The sequence below is a fragment of the Bison bison genome, unplaced genomic scaffold (assembly GCF_000754665.1).
Source record: "Bison bison bison isolate TAMUID 2011002044 unplaced genomic scaffold, Bison_UMD1.0 scf7180017864286, whole genome shotgun sequence".
Lineage (NCBI taxonomy): Eukaryota > Metazoa > Chordata > Mammalia > Artiodactyla > Bovidae > Bison > Bison bison.
This window is the reverse complement of record NW_011494858.1, coordinates 2047779-2066613: the sequence shown is the minus strand read 5'-3', so window position 1 is coordinate 2066613 and position 18835 is coordinate 2047779. Positions and strand designations below refer to the sequence as shown.

Here is an 18835-nt window from a genome sequence, read left to right as displayed (position 1 = left end):
TCAGCAAACTGAATAGAAGAGAACTTCGTTAAGATGATAAAAAGGCATCTCCAAAAAACTTAAGCTAACACTACACCTAATGGTGAAAAACTGACTGCCTCTCCTGCTAAGATAAGAACTAAGCAAAGATGTCTACTGTCACTATTCCTATTCAACATCATACAGAAAGTCTTAGCCAGGGACTTCCCTTCTGGTCCAGTGGTTAAGACTCTGCTTCCACCCCAGTACGCACAGGTTCCATCTCTGTTTGGGGAACTAAGATCCTGTATGTTGCACAGCACGGGTGGAAAATAGGGGAGAGTCTTAGCTAGTGTGATAGTCATAATTTAAAAAAAAAGAAACAAAAGGCATACTACATAGAAAATCTCAAGCTATCTACAAAAATCTCCTAGAATAAATGAGTTTAGCAAGGTTGTAGGATATACAGTTAACACAGAGAAGTCAATTGTATTTCTACATATTAAAAAATAAATTAATAATTGAAATTTAAAAAAGAATGATTAATAATGTCAACCCAAGTGGCACTAGAGGTAAAGAACCCACGCAGGAGACATAAGAGATGTGGATTCAATCCCTGGGTCGGGAAGATCCCTGGAGGAGGAAATGGCAATCCCCTCCAGTATTCTTGCCTGGAGAATCCCTGGACAGGGAAGCCTGGTGGGCTACAGTCCAAAGAGTCACAAAGAGTTGGACACAACTGAAGCAACTTAGCATACAAAACCACAAAACATTCAATTTCAATAAAATGTTTGCAGAATTTGCACGCTGAACACTATACACTGAGAAAGAAAACTTCAAAGACTAAATAAATGGAGAGATATACTGTTGCTCACTGATCAAAGACTAAATATGGTTGTCAATTCTTCCCAAATCCATCTATAGTTTTAACCTAATTCTAATAAAAATACAAGCACAATACTTAAAAAGTTTTACGTTGTTTCTGCCATACAATAACAAGGATCAGTCATAATTATACATATATCTCCTCCCTCTTGAGTCAACCTCCCTTTCCCTCGTCTCATCCCTCTAGGCCATCACAGAGTGCCAGACTGGGCTCCCTGTGTTATATAGCAACTTCTTACCGATTTTACATATGGTAGTGTGTGTATATCAATGTTACTTTCTCCATTCGTCTCACTCACTCCCTCCCTCACTGCGTCCACAAGCCCATCCTCTCCATCTGTGTCTCCATTTCTTCCCTGCAAATAGGCTCTTCAATACCATTTTTCTAGATTCCATATGTTTGTGTTAATATATTTATTTTTCACTTTCTGACTTGCTTCATTCTGTATAACAGGCTATAGCTTCATCCACATCACTAGAACTGACTCAAACTCATTCTTTTTATGGCTGAGTAATATTCCATTGTATATATGTACCATATCTTCTTTATTCATCTGTTGAAGGACACCTAGGTTGTTTCCACATCCCGGCCATTGTAAATAGTGCTACAATGAGCACTGGGGTACATACCAAGCATAACAGTTTTGGAGACTGAAAAATTGATTCCAAAATTTACATAGGAAATCAAGGAAATAGAATAGCCTAAACATTTTGGGGAAAAAAAAGGTATGCAAACTTGGAAAATCCATGATTTCAAGACTTAACTGATTTCAAGAATTATTATAAGGCTACAGTAATAAAGATAGAATAAAAACTTCAGTAATAGACTCAAACAAATATGGTCCAAAAGCTGTAGTAATTAAAAAGTGTGATGCTGGCTTCAGGATAGATATATAGACCAATGGAATAGAAGAGAGCCCAGAAATAAACTTTTATATGGTTTTCAACAAGGGTGTCAAGACTATTCAGTGGAGGAAAGGACAGCAATAAATGGTGCTGGGAAAATTGGATATCCACATTCAAAAGAGTGAAGTTGGACCTTTATGTAATACGATTCAGAAAAATTAACTCAAAGTGGATCAAAAGCTAAAACCATAAAACTCTTAGAAGAAAACATAGGGGAAAACCTTCATAATATTGGACGTGACGATGATTTAGACATGACACTAAAGGTACAGGCAACTAAAGAAAAAATAGATAAATTGGACTTCATCAAAATAATTTTTTGTGTGCGCTGAATGACAGCATGAACAGAGTAAAAAAGTAACTCAGAGTGAGAGACTATGTTTGCAAATTGCATATCTCATAAAGGATTAATATTCTGAATACGTAAAGAATTCCTACAACTCAACAACAAAAACCAAACAACTCAATTTAAAAATGGGCAAAGAAATCTGAACAGACAATTCTCTAAATAACATACACAAATGTCCAATAAGCACATGAAAAGATGCTCAACACCATTAGACATTAGGGAAATGAAGTCAAAACCACAATGAGACGTGACTACCAAAAAGCAACAAACAGAAAACAAATATTGGTGAGGTTCCAAAAATTGGAACCCTTGTACTAGTGGGAATGTGACATCGTGCAGTCACTGTGGAAAACCATATGGTAACTCTTAAAAAAACAGACATAGAATTACCATATGATTCAGCAATTTCACTTTTGGGTATATTATATACCCCTCAAAGAACTGAAAGCAGGCAAACTGCTATTTGCACTTATGTTCATACTAACAGTAGGGTACCTGAAATAGCCAAAAGTTGGAAACAACTCAAATGTTTTCACTGAGTGAATCGATCAACAAGATGTGTTATATACATATAATGAAATATTATTGAGCCTTAAAAAGGAGAGAATTTTTGACATATGCTTCAACATGGATGAACCTTGAAGACATTATACTGAGCAAAATAAGCCAGACTCACGTGGGCAAATATTGTATTGTATGATTCCATCTATATGATGTACCTAGAATAGTCAAGCAGTAAGTAGAGTCAGAAAGTAGGCCAGGAGCTGAAGGAGGGAAGAAAGGGGAATTATTGTTTAAAGGGTTGGGCTTTCCAGATGGCACTGCTAAGTCACTTCAGTCGTGTCCGACTCTGTGCGACCCCATAGATGGCAGCCCAACAGGCTCCCCCGTCCCTGGGATTCTCCAGGCAAGAACATGGAGTGGGTTGCCATTTCCTTCTCCAACGCATGAAAGTGAAAAGTGAAAGTGAAGTCGCTCAGTCGTGTCCGACTCTTAGTGACCCCATGGACTGCAGCCCACCAGGCTCCTCCATCCATGGGATTTTCCAGGCAAGAGTACTGGAGTGGGGTGCCATTGCCTTCTCCGATAGAATTATGGCAGCTTGCTACTTCCTTATTCATTATACTTTGTATGTAAACATATAAGTTGGGAGTTTCAAGTTCCACTCCATCTTTGGAATAGGAGTTTCTTTTTGGTCTTTATCATTTCCTCCCTCTCTGCACATCTCCCTTCCCCTCCACTGCTACTCTTTCTTAAACCCTTGACTTCATACGATGGGGATATTCAAGGAGACAAGTTTCTAGACTTCTCAAATTCTAGTAATTTTGTTTCTAATATGATGAAATGCTTTTCTTTAATCCTGAATGAGAATTATATTAATTAAATTTGTATCTTTCCACTTCACTCTGTTAACATGGTTTATGACGGTAATGGGTATTCTGATTAGGCATCTTTGTATTCCCAGGGCCACCTTACTTGATCGAAACATACACTTCTGAGTTTGATTTGCTGTTTCATCTAGGATTCTTACAGGAGACGTAAGAGACGTGGGTTCGATTTCTGGGTTGAGAAGATCCCCTGAAGGAAGGCATGGCAACCCACTCCAGTATTCTTGCCTGAAGAAATTCTTCCTATGAACAGAGAAGCCTGGTGGGCTATGGTCCATAATGTTGCAAAGAGTCAGACACGACTGAAGTGACCATGCATTCGCTTTTGCTTTCCCTTTTTGTACTATACTATGAGGTTTTATAAAGGTCTGGAATTTTATCCAATTTAGAAGCTATAAGTTAGCCTGTTTGTCTTGTGGATTGGGGCATAAGACATGAACTTCTGGGACACAATGGACTTTACTGTTCACAGCATAGCAAGCAGCATGAGCAGCATTTAAGACCCTCTTGGGCTTCAGGTCTCATAGAAGCAAAGGGAAAGGTTGCAGGTGGATGGTGCACATACTGAGTGTGTGTGGCACTGAGGAACGCCGAGCTTGGGGAAACCATCTCTCCTGTACAAGATCTGCTCTTTGTCTTACGCCTCATCTTTCAAGGCTGTTCACTGATAATTGGCCCAGGCAGAGTTTTCAGGGCCTTTTATTCTTGACTTAGCTGCAAGAACATATAGGGAGTATTAAGGTACCAGGCAGATTGCTTTTCCCAGAATGGTTTTGTATCAAGTTACACTAATCTCAATTAACATGATGAATATTTTTTTTTCTAATCCCATAATCTACTTGGATAATATGTGTTGCTTGAAGTTTTGGTAAATATACAGCAAAAGGGTGTTATTTTGAGGGAGGCCTGGAACAACTGTGATGTGGTGGTCATTTTAAGTTACTGATTTTCAATTTTTTCCATAAATATTCATAATTAACGATTGTTAATTATCCAAACAATTAATGATTGTTTGGATCTACTACATCTCTATTTATGTCTCCTTCTTTATTCAAGATATTATTTGTTTGTACCTTTTAATTTTCTATCAGTCTGTTATGTGTTTTCCCCCAAACAAACAGCCTTTGGTTCATATTCTATAGTTTCTGCATTGTCCTCTGATCTTCAATCTCTCCCACACAGAGCCGTGGGAACCAACTCCTTAAATCTTCTATATACTCACTAGTGAGTTCAAATTGGAGTGCAAACTATGGTTGCTATCTTCCTGTTTTGTGAACTGGTCCAGCACACCTTCCATCTTCAAAATCTCTATGAAAGAAGTAGGTACAAGCCATCTCCCAAACTCCTGGAGGAACAGTTTCCAACGTCCAGAATTTCATCTTGCACTGACCCAGCAGTGGCATCAGGGCGGGTCTGTGGATTTCTGGAGCACAGCAATCATTTAGCCTGAGAAGGAGACGTCCCATCTCATCCTTTCAAGCACTCCTGCTGCCCACCCCAATCCAAGTAATTCTCGTTAGTCAGACCCCTCTCGCTTGGTCTGGGGAACAGAAATGCTGGTCCAAAATTGTCTTTCAGTACACAGGCTGTAGAGTCTTGCCCAGTTGTTCTTGATTCTCCTTAGAATCTAGGGTATCATTGCTTCTTCTCAAGCTTAGGTTCTGGGGTTTGTTTTTTGTTTGGGGGGGATTTTCTAAGTTAGGGACAGCTTTGAACAAACTGTGGACCAGTATTTTCTGAAGTGCCCTTTGTGATAAAAATGTAAAAAATTGAATAAAGCCACCTAATACAATAATATAAATGAATTGACAAGTATATATAGTCTGGGTTATATTTAAGAAAATCAAACATCTCAAATTCATAGAAATAGAAAGTACAATGGTGGTTACTATGGGAAGGAAACGAAGAGTTTCAGTTTTGCAAGATGAAAAAGTTTTGGAGACAAATTGCATAACATTGTGAATATATGCAAAATTATCAAGCTGTATGCTTAAAAATGGCTAAGATGGTAAAAAAAAAAAAAAAAAACAAGCAAAGAAAATCAGAATATATGATATGAAGCTGACATGGGAATTTATTTTGTAGAAAAGCAACAACTAGAGAACGCCATACAACCCTAGTACATCTAAAGTACTATCTATAAAAATGACAACTGCTCACAACGACAACACTGAAGCACTGAAAGATACCAAACTACCTTCTGAATCCAAGAAGTCAAAGTATAATCAGTACTGTTTTAATGTTCTTACATATATTGAAATTCTAATACTCTGACAAGTGGTAAACCAGATAACCAGAACATCCAATAATGTAACTTTGGGTGATACATAACATGACTTGGTGATATCCAAGTCTTTTGACAATACATAAACTTACTCATACTCATCTGGCGTATCTCCATACATATTTTAAAATTCCAATTTCTTGGTCAAATGATGTATTTTTCAAATTATTAAATATATTTAGATGTCTTTACTATACAAAGTTAAATGTACAACTAAATTAGTAAAAAGTGCTGAGGTTTTATTGGAACAATTAATATTCTGACAAAAATGTTTATGAATGTACTCTGTACTTTACTAATACTGCCTTTTTTCATTTATATCTAAATTTCCCCTTCTATTTAATAATCAGTTTTGATTTTTTATATGAAATCTATAACTTCTTAATTCATACAGATTCTTCTCTTTTTCTCCTTATTTCTTAGCTTAAATTCAGTTTAAGTTTTATTGGTATCTTAAGCTTCATGTGTATTCTTACTCCTAAACACCAGCAGTTCTTCAGAGGCCTAAAATCCAGCATGGGAATCACTATATTAAATTAGTTCTAAAAAAAAAAAAAATTAAGATTTTTTTTCTGAAATATACAGAACATGTCATGCCAAATCTCTTGTTTATACAATAAACTGGTAATATTGGTAAATTGCACATATAGCTTATATTCCCAAAACAGAATAACTTAAATATTAAAACGTACCTTTATGTTACCACCATAACTGACCTTATAGGCATAACAAATGACAATATTCAATACAAAAAAATCACAAAACCCACTAACCTTAAGTGCTATGGATCGCATCATACGAACTCATCTCCCTATGACCTATTCAAACTACAGACAGCAAACTATAGCTTTAAGTTTAAATTCTAGCATTTAAACCCTAATTAGAAATTTATACGAAACACAATTTTATGTTCAAATATGGAAATAAGCAACATAATTCCAAAACCCAAAAGTATCCCAGCATTCTGTAAAAAGAAATATCCCCAGCGGCTACATCCATGGTCACTAGCATCATTGTGCAACATCTCAGGTACCTTTAAAACAAACAAAAAAAGAGCAACCTTTAAGTTTCCAGAACCACAGATTTTAGAAGAACTTCCAGGACACTGTACTAGCTTTCTATGTAGCTGGATATACCATGAGTCAAATTTCTAAAACATGAATCTAGCTAATAAGGTCACACAGCATTTCCTAACAGTTAATTAACAATGACTACTCATGGTCTGCTCAGCAAATCAAAATTATATTGATTCAGTTTACTCCACTGTAAAATGGAGAGCTACACTGATTACCCTGCTTACTGTCTGTATCTGTACATAACATGTGGTTCACTTAAAGTTCAGAGATATGGAAATCTTTTATAAAATATAATCTTAGCAGTAAGACTGGCTGAGACTGTTAAGTGGACTTTGGTGACAAAAAGATACGACTCCTTTATCCGTTACTAAGGATCCTTTAAGTGTTCTGATGCATACACAGTTTGCCAACAGTATGTGGCTTGTACTAGGTTTCTCACAAGTCTATGTACAATTCAATGCCTGATTACTGAAACTCTCCTCTCAGAAAGACACATCAGAAGCAGGTAGATACTTCTGTGTATCCTGAAGTATACTTTGTATACTTTGTTGAGCACAGAATCTCACTGCTACTACATTTACCCTACACTCTTTTAAAAAATGCTGTTTCATTGAACATTTTTATTTCATTGTTAGTCAATTCTGTAATTTGATTTCTTAAAAACTTACCATATCAACCAGAGCAACATACATGAACAAGCCTGCAGTAAGTGCAAATATCCACATAGAAACATTCTCAGCATAATGACCAATGAAAATTCCTGTGGCCATTCCAAGATACGCCAGCATGGCTGACAGGGCATTATAAAGAACAGCCTGCTTAACAGTCATGCCAGCCTTCAGTAAGACAGCAAAGTCACCTTTAACAGAAAACACAAAAAGGCAATTAAAGTCATTAAAAAAATCATTTTTAAGACATATACCCAAAAGACTTTCCAGATTTAAAAAATCCTCCAATTTTTTTGAGGAGTGGGAAAAAAAAAGACAAAATTAAGAATCACCCAGGGTTAACAGTTAATCAGTTTTATAAACTAAGATATCTTTTATCCAAAGTTTTTCTTAAGGTTTCTTGTTTGTCAAAGAATGTCAATACCAAGAATCTACCACTGAGCTCTTGCACTGTCTTCAAGGGGCTTTCAAATGACCACAAGCAGGAAGAGGGAGTAGAGAACACACAGGAAATGATCAGCAAATGATTAAGGCAATATGCATCATAATTAAGAGCTGAAGAGTCTAATGTTCTGGTTATAAAAGAAGAAAAGAAATTAAGATCAAAGTACTTCAGAGAGGCTTCGTGGAGCCTGAAGGATCTAGAATGTAGAACACAAATCAGATGTTGAGGCTTACAAGCATCGAACAGGAAGATGGGAGGCCTTCGAAATGGCAGAACACACGCCAAGGGACAAAGGTGAGAATGGTGCGACAGGCGTGTGGCCACCGGTAAGAAGAAAAACAGAGACACACACAGAACCAGGGCAACTCTGGGAAGGTTTTAAGTCCTGCTGCTGCTGCTAAGTCGCGTCAGTCGTGTCCGACTCTGCGCGACCCCATAGATGGCAGCCCAACAGGCTCCCTCGTCCCTGGGATTCTCCAGGCAAGAACACTGGAGTGGGTTGCCATTTCCTTCTCCAATGCATGAAAGTGAAAAGTGAAAGGGAAGTCGTTCAGTCGTGTCCAACTCTTAGTGACCCCATGGACTGCAGCCTACCAGGCTCCTCCGTCCATGGGACTTTCCAGGCAAGAGTACTGGAGTGGGTTGCCATTGCCTTCTGGTGACAGAGAAAAGGAATATTCAAAACACAATTCGTCAACTTCTCTTTCTTTTTAGTTCCAATGACATTCTCTTTGTCAAGCTCTCTGTTAATGGAAGATGACTCTTTATTTGCCTATGGTCTTATTCCTATTCTGTGTACAATGAAAACAGGGACTGACGTCACCATACGCTGATACAGGAAAGTATCTGGCAGGGGAAGAGGGCCAGAGATGGGGCTCAGGGATCTGTTTGGCAACCCCACACAGGCAATTGTGTAATCAGAGTTGCAGGGTTAGAATTCTGGCTGGAAACAGACTTGTCCTTACTAAGAAACAAAGCTAGCTAGGATAGTAGACTTATGAGAAGCCATAAATGAGAAAGCCTGCTGGAAACTATTGTTAGCAAAAGCCAGTAGTGACACTAAGATATGCTACCCACCTGGAAAATACCATTTGAAGGGTTCTCTTACCTAGTTCATGAGGCAACTCATGACAAAACACGGCAACAGAAGTACTTAAACCACTTGATAAACCTTCAGTAAAAGCAGCACCTGTGTAAAAAAAATCACTGCAGTATTTTGTGGGTGTGTATTTTTAAAATTTGTATAGCACATACAATGAGGTGAAAGAAACTATATCCTGGTTGTGAATAAACAGAACTTTCTCAACTGCACTCTGTAACTTCTTCATTACTAATCTTAGATTACATTCAATTAGGCTTAAATTTCCCAAAGGAGAACAAGGAGATATGATTGAAGGGAAGGTTGGGCTGTGCCTTAAAGCGATTAAATGATCTTACACAAACCTGAGAAGTAACTGCTACCACACAAAGCACTTATGGAGAAATATAAAACAAACTGATTTAAAAGGTTTAGGGGGAAAAAACCTCAGGAATCAAGAGTACAAATATGTTTCCATGCCTCAGAGGAATCCACTGTGTAACTAGACTTTTTTACTTTTATTCTTTCAATGTCTTGATAAGGGAGGTTTAAGACAAATAGCTCCCTGCTTTTAAAAGTTAACACGTTATACAACTGATTACTTACAACCATGACTGAGCATTTGCACATCCTTCTGTGTCGCTTAAGTTGTGCATGGTGCAGAGGAGGAAGTGCGCAGTGCGGGGAGCAGGGCCTGGGCTCATCTCAGCTGGGCAACAAAACAACACTGCCTCGTCGGACCTCGCCTACCTGCTCCGTAATTATTTCCATGGCTCCTTCTAGAACTCTGTGGGTCTGTGTATGTGCACAAGTGCTCATTCATGTTCAACTCTTTGCAACCCTATGGACTATAGTTCACCAGGCTCCTCTGTCCATGGGATTTCCCAGGCAAAATACTGGAGTGGGTTGCCATTCCCTTCTCCAGGGGATCTTCCTGACCTAGGAACTGTCTCTTGAATCTCCTGCTTTGCAGGCTGATTCTTTACTACTGTGCCACCTGGGAAGCTCCTCCCTTCCTGCACTAAATTACTACAATTCATAAATATTCTATTATCTCTCAATGGTAGCACAACTTACAAAAAGTCTGTAATTCTTCTTTGGGTACGGATTAGTAATTTAAACTTATTAGGTAGATGAAGATTCCTTTAGCATAATAGAAAAGATGGTGGAAAAGATACTTTCACTTTTAATAATACATACTATTTATATTGCAGATAAGAAAAAGTAATTTTTGAGAAAGTAACTTCAATTTAGTTAAGGGGCCAAGCAGTTTCCAGTACTTTTTCATCTTATCCCACATTTATCAAGTACATCACTGTCAAAGCAGTCAAAGAAGAGATAACATTTTGATAACCTTGGATGTTAACAGCCTTATCAAACCAACCTACTCTTTGCTAAAATCAGCAGCTTAAAGTGGCATTTTCAGAGATCAACAAACAAGGGCTGAAACACAGAGACATACCAATTGCGAGGCCATCGCTGAAATTGTGCAGGCCGTCCCCCATGATCACCATCCAGGCCAATGTGGCGATGCCAGCGTCTTTCAGCTCCTCCCGAGAGTAGCGCTGGCTGTGGCTGTGGGGGTGGTGGTTCTGGTGGTGGTGGTGATGGAGAATATGATGGTAGTCATGATGGTGGTGGATGAGATCATCGGACTGGCCGAGTGTATCATGGAAATGCGAATGGCATTTATTCTTGCACCCTCTGGGTACATATTCATTGTAAACTTCCTGCGGATGGGCATGAGCTATCATGACCTCCTCTTCTTCCAAGATTGCTGGCTGCTGAGAATCAAAGTGGGAGGGCTCTTGTGAGTCAGCTCGTAAATAGCCTTCAGGTCCTAGATGTAAACATAAAGGACATTGGGACAAAGTCAAATGGCTCTGTTAATGCGCACATTTCAAAATCTCCACTGACAGAGTCAACAAGACTTCAAAGCATGGCAACTCTCTCACATACACCTGCCTGGCAGACTAGACTTTAGAGTACTGTTGACGAAAAACATCAGTATGTTTTAGTAAATTTTAGAAGTTAAATGATTTCACTAAGAATGGATTTTAAATGATAGCCTTCAGTAACTGCCCCAGATCCTCCCTTAAATTCTTTTGCCTCCCTATGTTTTTCAAGATATTTTTTTTCTGATTATAAAAGCAGCACACACATTTTAAAAAAATATTTCACTGTTGACATTTAAAATATTTTAGAAAAATATTCCAGAAAAGTTGGAAATAAAAAACATGCACAATTCTGTCATCTGAGTTCCTCTCTTTCAAAATTCAAGGGAAAGCAAAAGAGGGGAATTCCTTGGTGGTCCAGTGGTTAGGACTCTGCACTTTCACTGTCAAGGGTCTGGGTTCAATCCCCAGTCAGGGAACTAGGATCCTGCAAACCATGTATTGTGGCCAAACAAAAATTAAAAAGGAAAAGCAGAAGAATGTGAAATACCATCATCACCAGGAAACATTTATCTGTGTAAACTGCAACAATAGGTTTTGCTTTTTCTTTTTTTTACACTGGCATCAACTTTTCTGGGAGCATTCCTGACACTATGGTCCAATTTTAAAAGTTATTTCCTCTCATCATTATAAATTTCACTGGAAATTCTAAAGACGGAATAGATGCAGGAAGACAAGTCAAAGTATTTCACTCACTCTTTAGAGAGGAGCAGCATGCTGGAGACAAAGGGTGGACAGAAAGTCTTAGGACTGCCCAGTAGCAACAATAAAGCTGCTCTTCCTCCTCTGTCAGCAACTGAGTGTCTACTCTGGGCCAGGCACCAGGACAAAGTGGAGCAGAACAAAGTCTCTGCCTTCAGGAAGCTCATGTTCTTGGGGGAGATAGCCACTTAACAAGGAAATACAGGTATAAATAAGGTAAGGCACTGGACAGCATGGGAAGAAAATAGAAAAGGCGAATATGAGGAGAGTGAGTGGGAGACCTCTGTATTGGGATGAGCCAGGAAGGCCTCTAAGAAGGAGATGTCTGAGTTTGATATTGAAACAATAGGAGGAGTTTATATGAAGACCTGGGAGAAAAGTGCTCCAAGCAGAAGAAACTGAGTATCAGCCTCTGAGACAGATCTGGTATACTCACAGGATGAAAAGGAGGCTGTGAGGCTGGACAGAGTGAACCATCCGGGGAAGTGGAAGGCAGGGCAGGACCTCAAAGGTCATCATGAGGCATTTGGTTTAAAATTTTAATTCTAACTGAGCCTGTCCAACAAGAAATGCCAGGCTAACAAGCTCTAGGAAACATAGTAACACAGTAACTTTACAGTGAAGAAACACAGGAGACACAGCCTTAGCCAAGTGATCAAAATTACCACCACCGCTACGTGACCCAGCATCATGGTGGGACGCAGGTCACGTCACTGAAAAGGATGTAACACACTTTGTGCTATTCCTGACCCGAGTGATCAACCTGACGCAAAAACAACAAACTCAAAATGAGGGACAATAAGAGGCAACATCTGACCCTGAATTGTACTCTGGATCATTTTTTTTTTCCTTTTGGGGGTTAGGGGAGTATAAAGAAATTATTAAGACAATTGGAAAAACATGAAAATGGTCTGTCTATAGACTAGAAAATGGCATTGTATCAGCTTTAATTTCCTGGTGTTGATCACTGACCTGTAATTACATAAGAGAATGTCCTTTCTCTTAGGAAATATAACAAGTATTTAGAGGTAAAGAAGCATCACTTTTGTAACTTACTCTCAAATGGTTTAGAAAAAAAAAATGAGTAGTATGTATATACACAGAGAAAGAGAGAAAGAATGATAAATGTACACAAAATAACTGGGGAATACAGGAAGAGGCAGAGGAATTCTTCATACTATTCTTGGAACTTTTCTCTAAGTTTGAATTTACCTCAAAATAAAAAAATTATAGAAAGAAGACATATAAATATACATAGAAATAACCAACTTACTGGCAATTAAAAGAAAGTATAAGTTTAAAAAGAGGGGAGGGATTCCCTGGTGGTCCAGTGCTTAGGACTTGGCATTTTCACTGCTGGGGCCCAGGGTCGATTCCTGGTTGGAGAACTAAGATCCCAGAAGCCTCGTGGCACAGTCCAAAAAAATAAAAAAAAGAGGGAGGGGAAGGTTAATGGGGTTGGAATATGGTCCCATCTCTTGCAGATAGTCTGAGTTGCCTGCAAATCACAGAGCAATGGACTCCCCTCCAGCTCTCAGATTTATAAGGACTTACGATCATCTGCATCTACTTTCTCCTCATTTGTTGAAAGTTGAGATTCATACTTGGACAGCTGCTTTTTAATCTCCACATCATCATCATTTTCAGGTTTTTTCTGATTCTGTAACAGCAAGGAAAAGCAATACTTGAAATAAGTGGTTTACTTATGCATACACCTTCAGATAAACAGTTAAGCAAAAGATTTCATAGAACAAGACAACAGTAACAGACTTCCAAAGGAATAAACCCCATCTAAGGGCAAGGCCTGCACTTAACTTCATAGCACCTAGTAGTTTGTTTTAGGCAGAAACTGTTCAGAAAGGTAAAGGATGATGCATCAGTAATATGAAAAAAAAACCACACCCTCATCTTTCTGCTGGTCCCTCAGGTCACACAGTATAATCTGTTCTCATGAAAACAGCACTGCATCCCCTGGGAGCTATTTAGAAATGCATGATCTCAGGCCACACCCCAGAGTGAATGGATTAGAACCTGGATTTTAACTAGATCTCCAGGTGACTCACACACACATTAAAGTTGAGCTCTGCCTCAGGCCATCAATTCAGAACAGGCACGTCCTCCTGGCAAGTACTGATCTGCTAACTACCTGCCTGGTTTCCTCCAATGCCTCTTTTGGGCAATGAAAGCCCATACTTGCCACACTTTTTATAACTTAAAATTATACTGTGATACTGATATGTACTTGTTACTAAAACTAAAATACTTTTGCTGTCATAAAACGCCATTACCAAGTTTTCTCTTTTGAAACAAACCCTAGTTGTCAGTCTTGAATTTATCACTAGATTTTTAAACCAGCTGAATACCATACTTGAGATACTGTCCATATCTCAGAACCCAAGAATGAAGGTCACTGTTAGAACAATGGTGCCTGTGTATTACCGACTTATGGAGAATATTTAAGATAAGGAAAACGGTCACAAAAACAATCACCTTCTTATTTGCAGTATCTTTTGAATATGACTCAATCCCCACCATAACTGAGATTTCATTTTTAGCTCTAACAGTATATAAAATATCTGCACATTTTTAGGTTATAAGAGTTTTTAAAAGGAAGCACAAACCAATCTTTATACCTACCCCTGGCATGATGCCTCAAACACAGAAAGTACTTAAATATTTGTGAAAATAAGTGAATTCAGGATACTTTAAGTCACTTAATTGATGTTTTATTTCTTGTTGAGCAATGACTATCTCTAGTTTTTAACCAATTCTTTCATTCCACAAGTATTAAGGGGCTCTAACGTTTCCTGTGCTGAATCCTGGCAATACATTAATACACCATAAACCAAGATACACACAGTCCTTGTTCCCATGGAGCTTATCACCCACAGGGAGGGAAGTTTTATACAGGTAATGATTACACAATTCTTTGATTGCAATTTTTGATACACTTTCAGTTCAGTTCAGTTGCTCAATTCTTCGGCACTCAGCCTTCTTCACAGTCCAACTCTCACATCCATACATGACCACAAGAAAAACCATAGCCTTGACTAGACGGACCTTTGCTGGCAAAGTAATGTCTCTGCTTTTCAATATGCTATCTAGGTTGGTCATAACTTTCCTTCCAAGGAGTAAGCGTCTTTTAATTTCATGGCTGCAGTCACCATCTGCAGTGATTTTGGTGCCCCCAAAAATTAAGTCTGACACTGTTTCCACCGTTTCCCCATCTATTCCCAAGAAATGATGGGACCGGATGCCATGATCTTTGTTTTCTGAATGTTGAGCTTTAAGCCAACTTTATACATTTTACAAAGGACAAATACACAGTACTACAAGAGTGTATAACAAGACCTAACTAACTCCCAACACAGGATTCGTCCAGGAAGTGATGTTTATGCCAAGACCTAAAGATGAGCAGGGGTTTGCTGGAGAAGGGTGGGGAGGAGTAATCCAGGCAGGGAGATGGCATGTGGGAGGACCCTAAAGCAGAAAGGGAGCAGCCCCTTCTTTAACTGAAAGAAGTGCAAGGTGGTTGGGGTCTGGTAGGTCAGAGACTGGGCGGCCAGTAGTGAGGCTGGGTAGTGGGGAGTCCAGACAGTGCAAACCATGGACTATGGACTTCATCCTGTAGTGGACTTCATCCATCATGAAGCTATGGACTTCATCCTATAAGCAATGAGACTGAGAGAGACAGAGGATTTTCAGCAGTGGTGTCCAACCTCATCAGACTCATTTAAAATCACTCTGCCCTCTCCACTCTGGATTAGAAGAGGTAACAAAATAATGTAGACAGTCTAGTCAGGAGGCAGCTGCTGTCAGTCAGGTAAGCCGAGCTTAGACCAGAACAACAGCAAGGAAGATGGAGAGAAACAAATAATTTCACTTCTGGATACACTTAATAAAACTAGGTTGGATATGAGGATGAGGGGGATTCATAGATGATTTTCAGCCTAAGGTTTCCAGCCTAAGCAAAAAACCTGAGAATCTGGTAGAAAGAAAGTCTGAGGTAGAAATATCGTTAAGAGCCTACTGCTACTGCTAAGACACTTCAGTTGTGTCCGACTCTGTGCGACCCCATAGACAGCAGCCCACCAGGACTGCCCCGTCCCTGGGATTGTCCAGGCAAGAACACTGGAGTGGGTTGCCATTTCCTTCTCCAATGCATGAAAGTGAAAAGTGCAAGTGAAGTCGCTCAGTTGTGTCTGACTCTGTGCGACCCCATGGACTGCAGCCTACCAGGCTCCTCCATTGATGGGATTTTCCAGGCAAGAGTACTGGAGTGGGGTGCCCCACACCAAGTATGTGATTCAACCCTAATTTGAATAAAGAGATTGACATATATGGATGTCTTAAGGGAAATCCTAGGTAAAATGTTCCATTATAAGATTCTGATGCTGGGAAAGACTGAAGGTGGGATGAGAAGGGGACAACAGAGAAGGAGATGGTTGGATGGCATCACTGACTCGATGGATATGAGTTTGAGTAAACTCTGGGAGTTGGTGATGGACAGAGAAGCCTGGCGTGCCACAGTCCATGGGGTTGCAAAGAGTCAGACATGACTGAGTGACTGAACTGAACTGAACTAAACTGATGGGTCTGAAGAGCTACCAATGCTTACCATGTAAGGAGTAGTTTTTTCTTTTTGACAGAACTAAATGAGATTTAAAACTGTTATATAAGTAACACTAAGATCTGGATGCCCTTGAAAAAAGATAAATGCAATAGTTTCCAAAAAGGAAGAGAACATGAAATGTTTGTGAAACATCTGTGGGAAGTCTTTGCTTAGAAATCATGCTTATTTACTATTTAATGCTTCTTATGCGTGTGTGCAAAGTTGCTTCAGTTGTGTCTAACTCTACATCCCCATGGACTGTACTTAGCCTGCCAGGCTCCTCTGTCCATGGGATTCTCTAGGCAAGAATACTGAAGTGAGTTGCCATGCCCTCCTCCAGGAGATCTTCCCAACTCAGGCATCGAATCTGCGTCTCTTACATCTTACTTGCACTGGCAGGCAGGTTCTTTACCACTACTGTCACCCGGGAAGCCCTTAATGCTTCTTAAACATTCAACAAGTATTTACCAATCCTCTACTATGTGCCAGACACTATTCGAGGCAATGGAGATATAGCAGTAAAGAAGATGGAGCGGTCCTGGCCCTCGAAAGCTCACATGCTAGCAGAAATTATCTGAGAACAGAAATTCCAAACTTCGTTAACTACAATGCATAATAATATATATGTAACAGAGTAATATATAGAATGCACTGTAATATCACTGTTACATTTAAAAACATGGGTCAAGACACAAGATTGATTTCACAACTCACAAATAGTTATAACTTAAAGAGTCTGAAAAACACTGATCTGTATTGCTACAGACAGCCTACCTCTTAGAGTCCTATATTAGAGCACCAGGGTAATAAACAGCACTTTTTAGGTAAAACTAGAAAATTACACTGAAATTAGAATGGCATCTGAAATAGAAATGCAGTAAAACAAACAAACACAAACAAACCCCTCCCCTGCAAAAAAAATCCTTGAGAATGCAGAGGAGGAGGATATATCCTCAAAGCTACCCAAGTGAAGCAGCAGGGACAATGGGGACATGGAAGACTTCCTGTATTAAGGAGTCAGCTCTTGTTGCTTCACTTATTCCCTGTAAACTGACATTCAGTAAGGGTTCAAAATCTTCAGTTTGAGATTTAAGTGACTGTAAAATCCATACGGGAAAATATTCACAGGATGGAGGAGGCTACTCTGCTCACATGCACTGGGTTCCCAACCTGAGCTCTAAGCTCAGCAAGAATCAACTATGTTAGTTTTCAAGTCTCTTCATGCCAGCTATACCTGCTATTCCAAGTGCATGATTTAATTACATATTATTCAGACTATGAAATGCCAGTGAAAAGAGTTACTGCTATGAAAATTTAAGTTGAATGCTTCTGAAAGATTCAAAGGCAAGTTGCCAATTACATAAGGCAATCACTGTATAAATCTTTTTCTACATTAAAATAGCTTTACAAGTATGTAACCTCTTGCTCAATTTAAGAGAAACCAAAACTGGAAATTTAGAAGAAGTAGCAGGGCTGCAGAGAAAAAAATGATCATACAGAACTCTGACTCCAAGAAGATCTTCAGTTCAGTTCAGTTCAGTTGCTCAGTCGTGTCCGACTCTTTGCGACCCTGTGAATCGAAGCACGCCAGGCCTCCCTGTCCATCACCAACTCCCGGAGTTCACTCAAACTCATGTCCATCGAGTCGGTGATGCCATCCAGCCATCTCATCCTCTGTCGTCCCCTTCTCCTCCTGCCCCCAATCCCTCCCAGCATCAGAGTCTTTTCCAATGAGTCAACTCTTTGCATGAGGTGGCCAAAGTACAGCTTCATCATCAGTCCTTCCAATGAACACCCAGGACTGATCTCCTTTAGAATGGACTGGTTGGATCTCCTTGAAGTCCAAGGGACTCTCAAGAGTCTTCTCCAACACCACAGTTCAAAAGCATCAATTCTTCGGCGCTCAGCTTTCTTCACAGTCCAACTCTCACATCCATACATGACTACTGGAAAAACCATAGCCTTGACTAGACGGACCTTTGCTGACAAAGTAATGTCTCTGCTTTTGAATATGCTCTCTAGGTTGGTCATAATTTTCCTTCCATGGAGTAAGCGTCTTTTAATTTCAAGGCTTCAGCCACCATCTGCAGTGATTTTGGAGCCCCCCAAAATAAAGTCTGACGCTGTTTCCCCATCTATTTCCCATGAAGTTATGGGACCAGATGCCATGATCTCAGTTTTCGAATGTTGAGTTTTAAGCCAACTTTTTCACTCTCCACTTTCACTTTCAAGAGGCTTTTTAGTTCCTCTTCACTTTCTGCCATATGGGTCGTGTCATCTGCATATCTGAGGTTATTGATATTTCTTCCGGCAATCTTGATTCCAGCTTGTGCTTCTTCCAGCCTAGCGTTTCTTATGATGTACTCTGCATATAAGTTAAATAAGCAGGGTGACAATATACAGCCTTGACGTACTCCTTTCCCTATTTAGAACCAGTCTGTTGTTTCATGTCCAGTTCTAACTGTTGCTTCCTGACCTGTATACAGGTTTCTCAAGAGGCAGGTCAGGTGGTCTGGTATTCCCATCTCT

General features: G+C 39.5%; 1 protein-coding gene and 1 non-coding gene across 3 annotated transcripts in view; one reads left to right on the top strand and one right to left on the bottom strand.

Annotated features, from left to right (window-relative positions):
- Positions 1-5537: 5537 nt before the first annotated feature.
- SLC39A6 (solute carrier family 39 (zinc transporter), member 6) overlaps positions 5538-18835 on the bottom strand; it is a 21717-nt gene continuing 8419 nt past the window's right edge. For both annotated transcript variants that reach the window (XM_010849748.1, XM_010849749.1), the window contains exons 6-10: positions 13249-13354; positions 10500-10877; positions 9068-9148; positions 7515-7705; positions 5538-6803 (exon numbers count right to left, since the gene is read on the bottom strand). In XM_010849748.1, coding sequence (XP_010848050.1) covers positions 6651-6803; positions 7515-7705; positions 9068-9148; positions 10500-10877; positions 13249-13354 — 909 coding nt within the window. In that variant the 3' untranslated portion in view covers positions 5538-6650. The remainder of the gene's footprint in view (positions 6804-7514; positions 7706-9067; positions 9149-10499; positions 10878-13248; positions 13355-18835) is intronic.
- Positions 11339-11411, top strand: TRNAE-UUC. The gene has a single exon. It is a non-coding gene; the product is annotated as a tRNA-Glu (tRNA).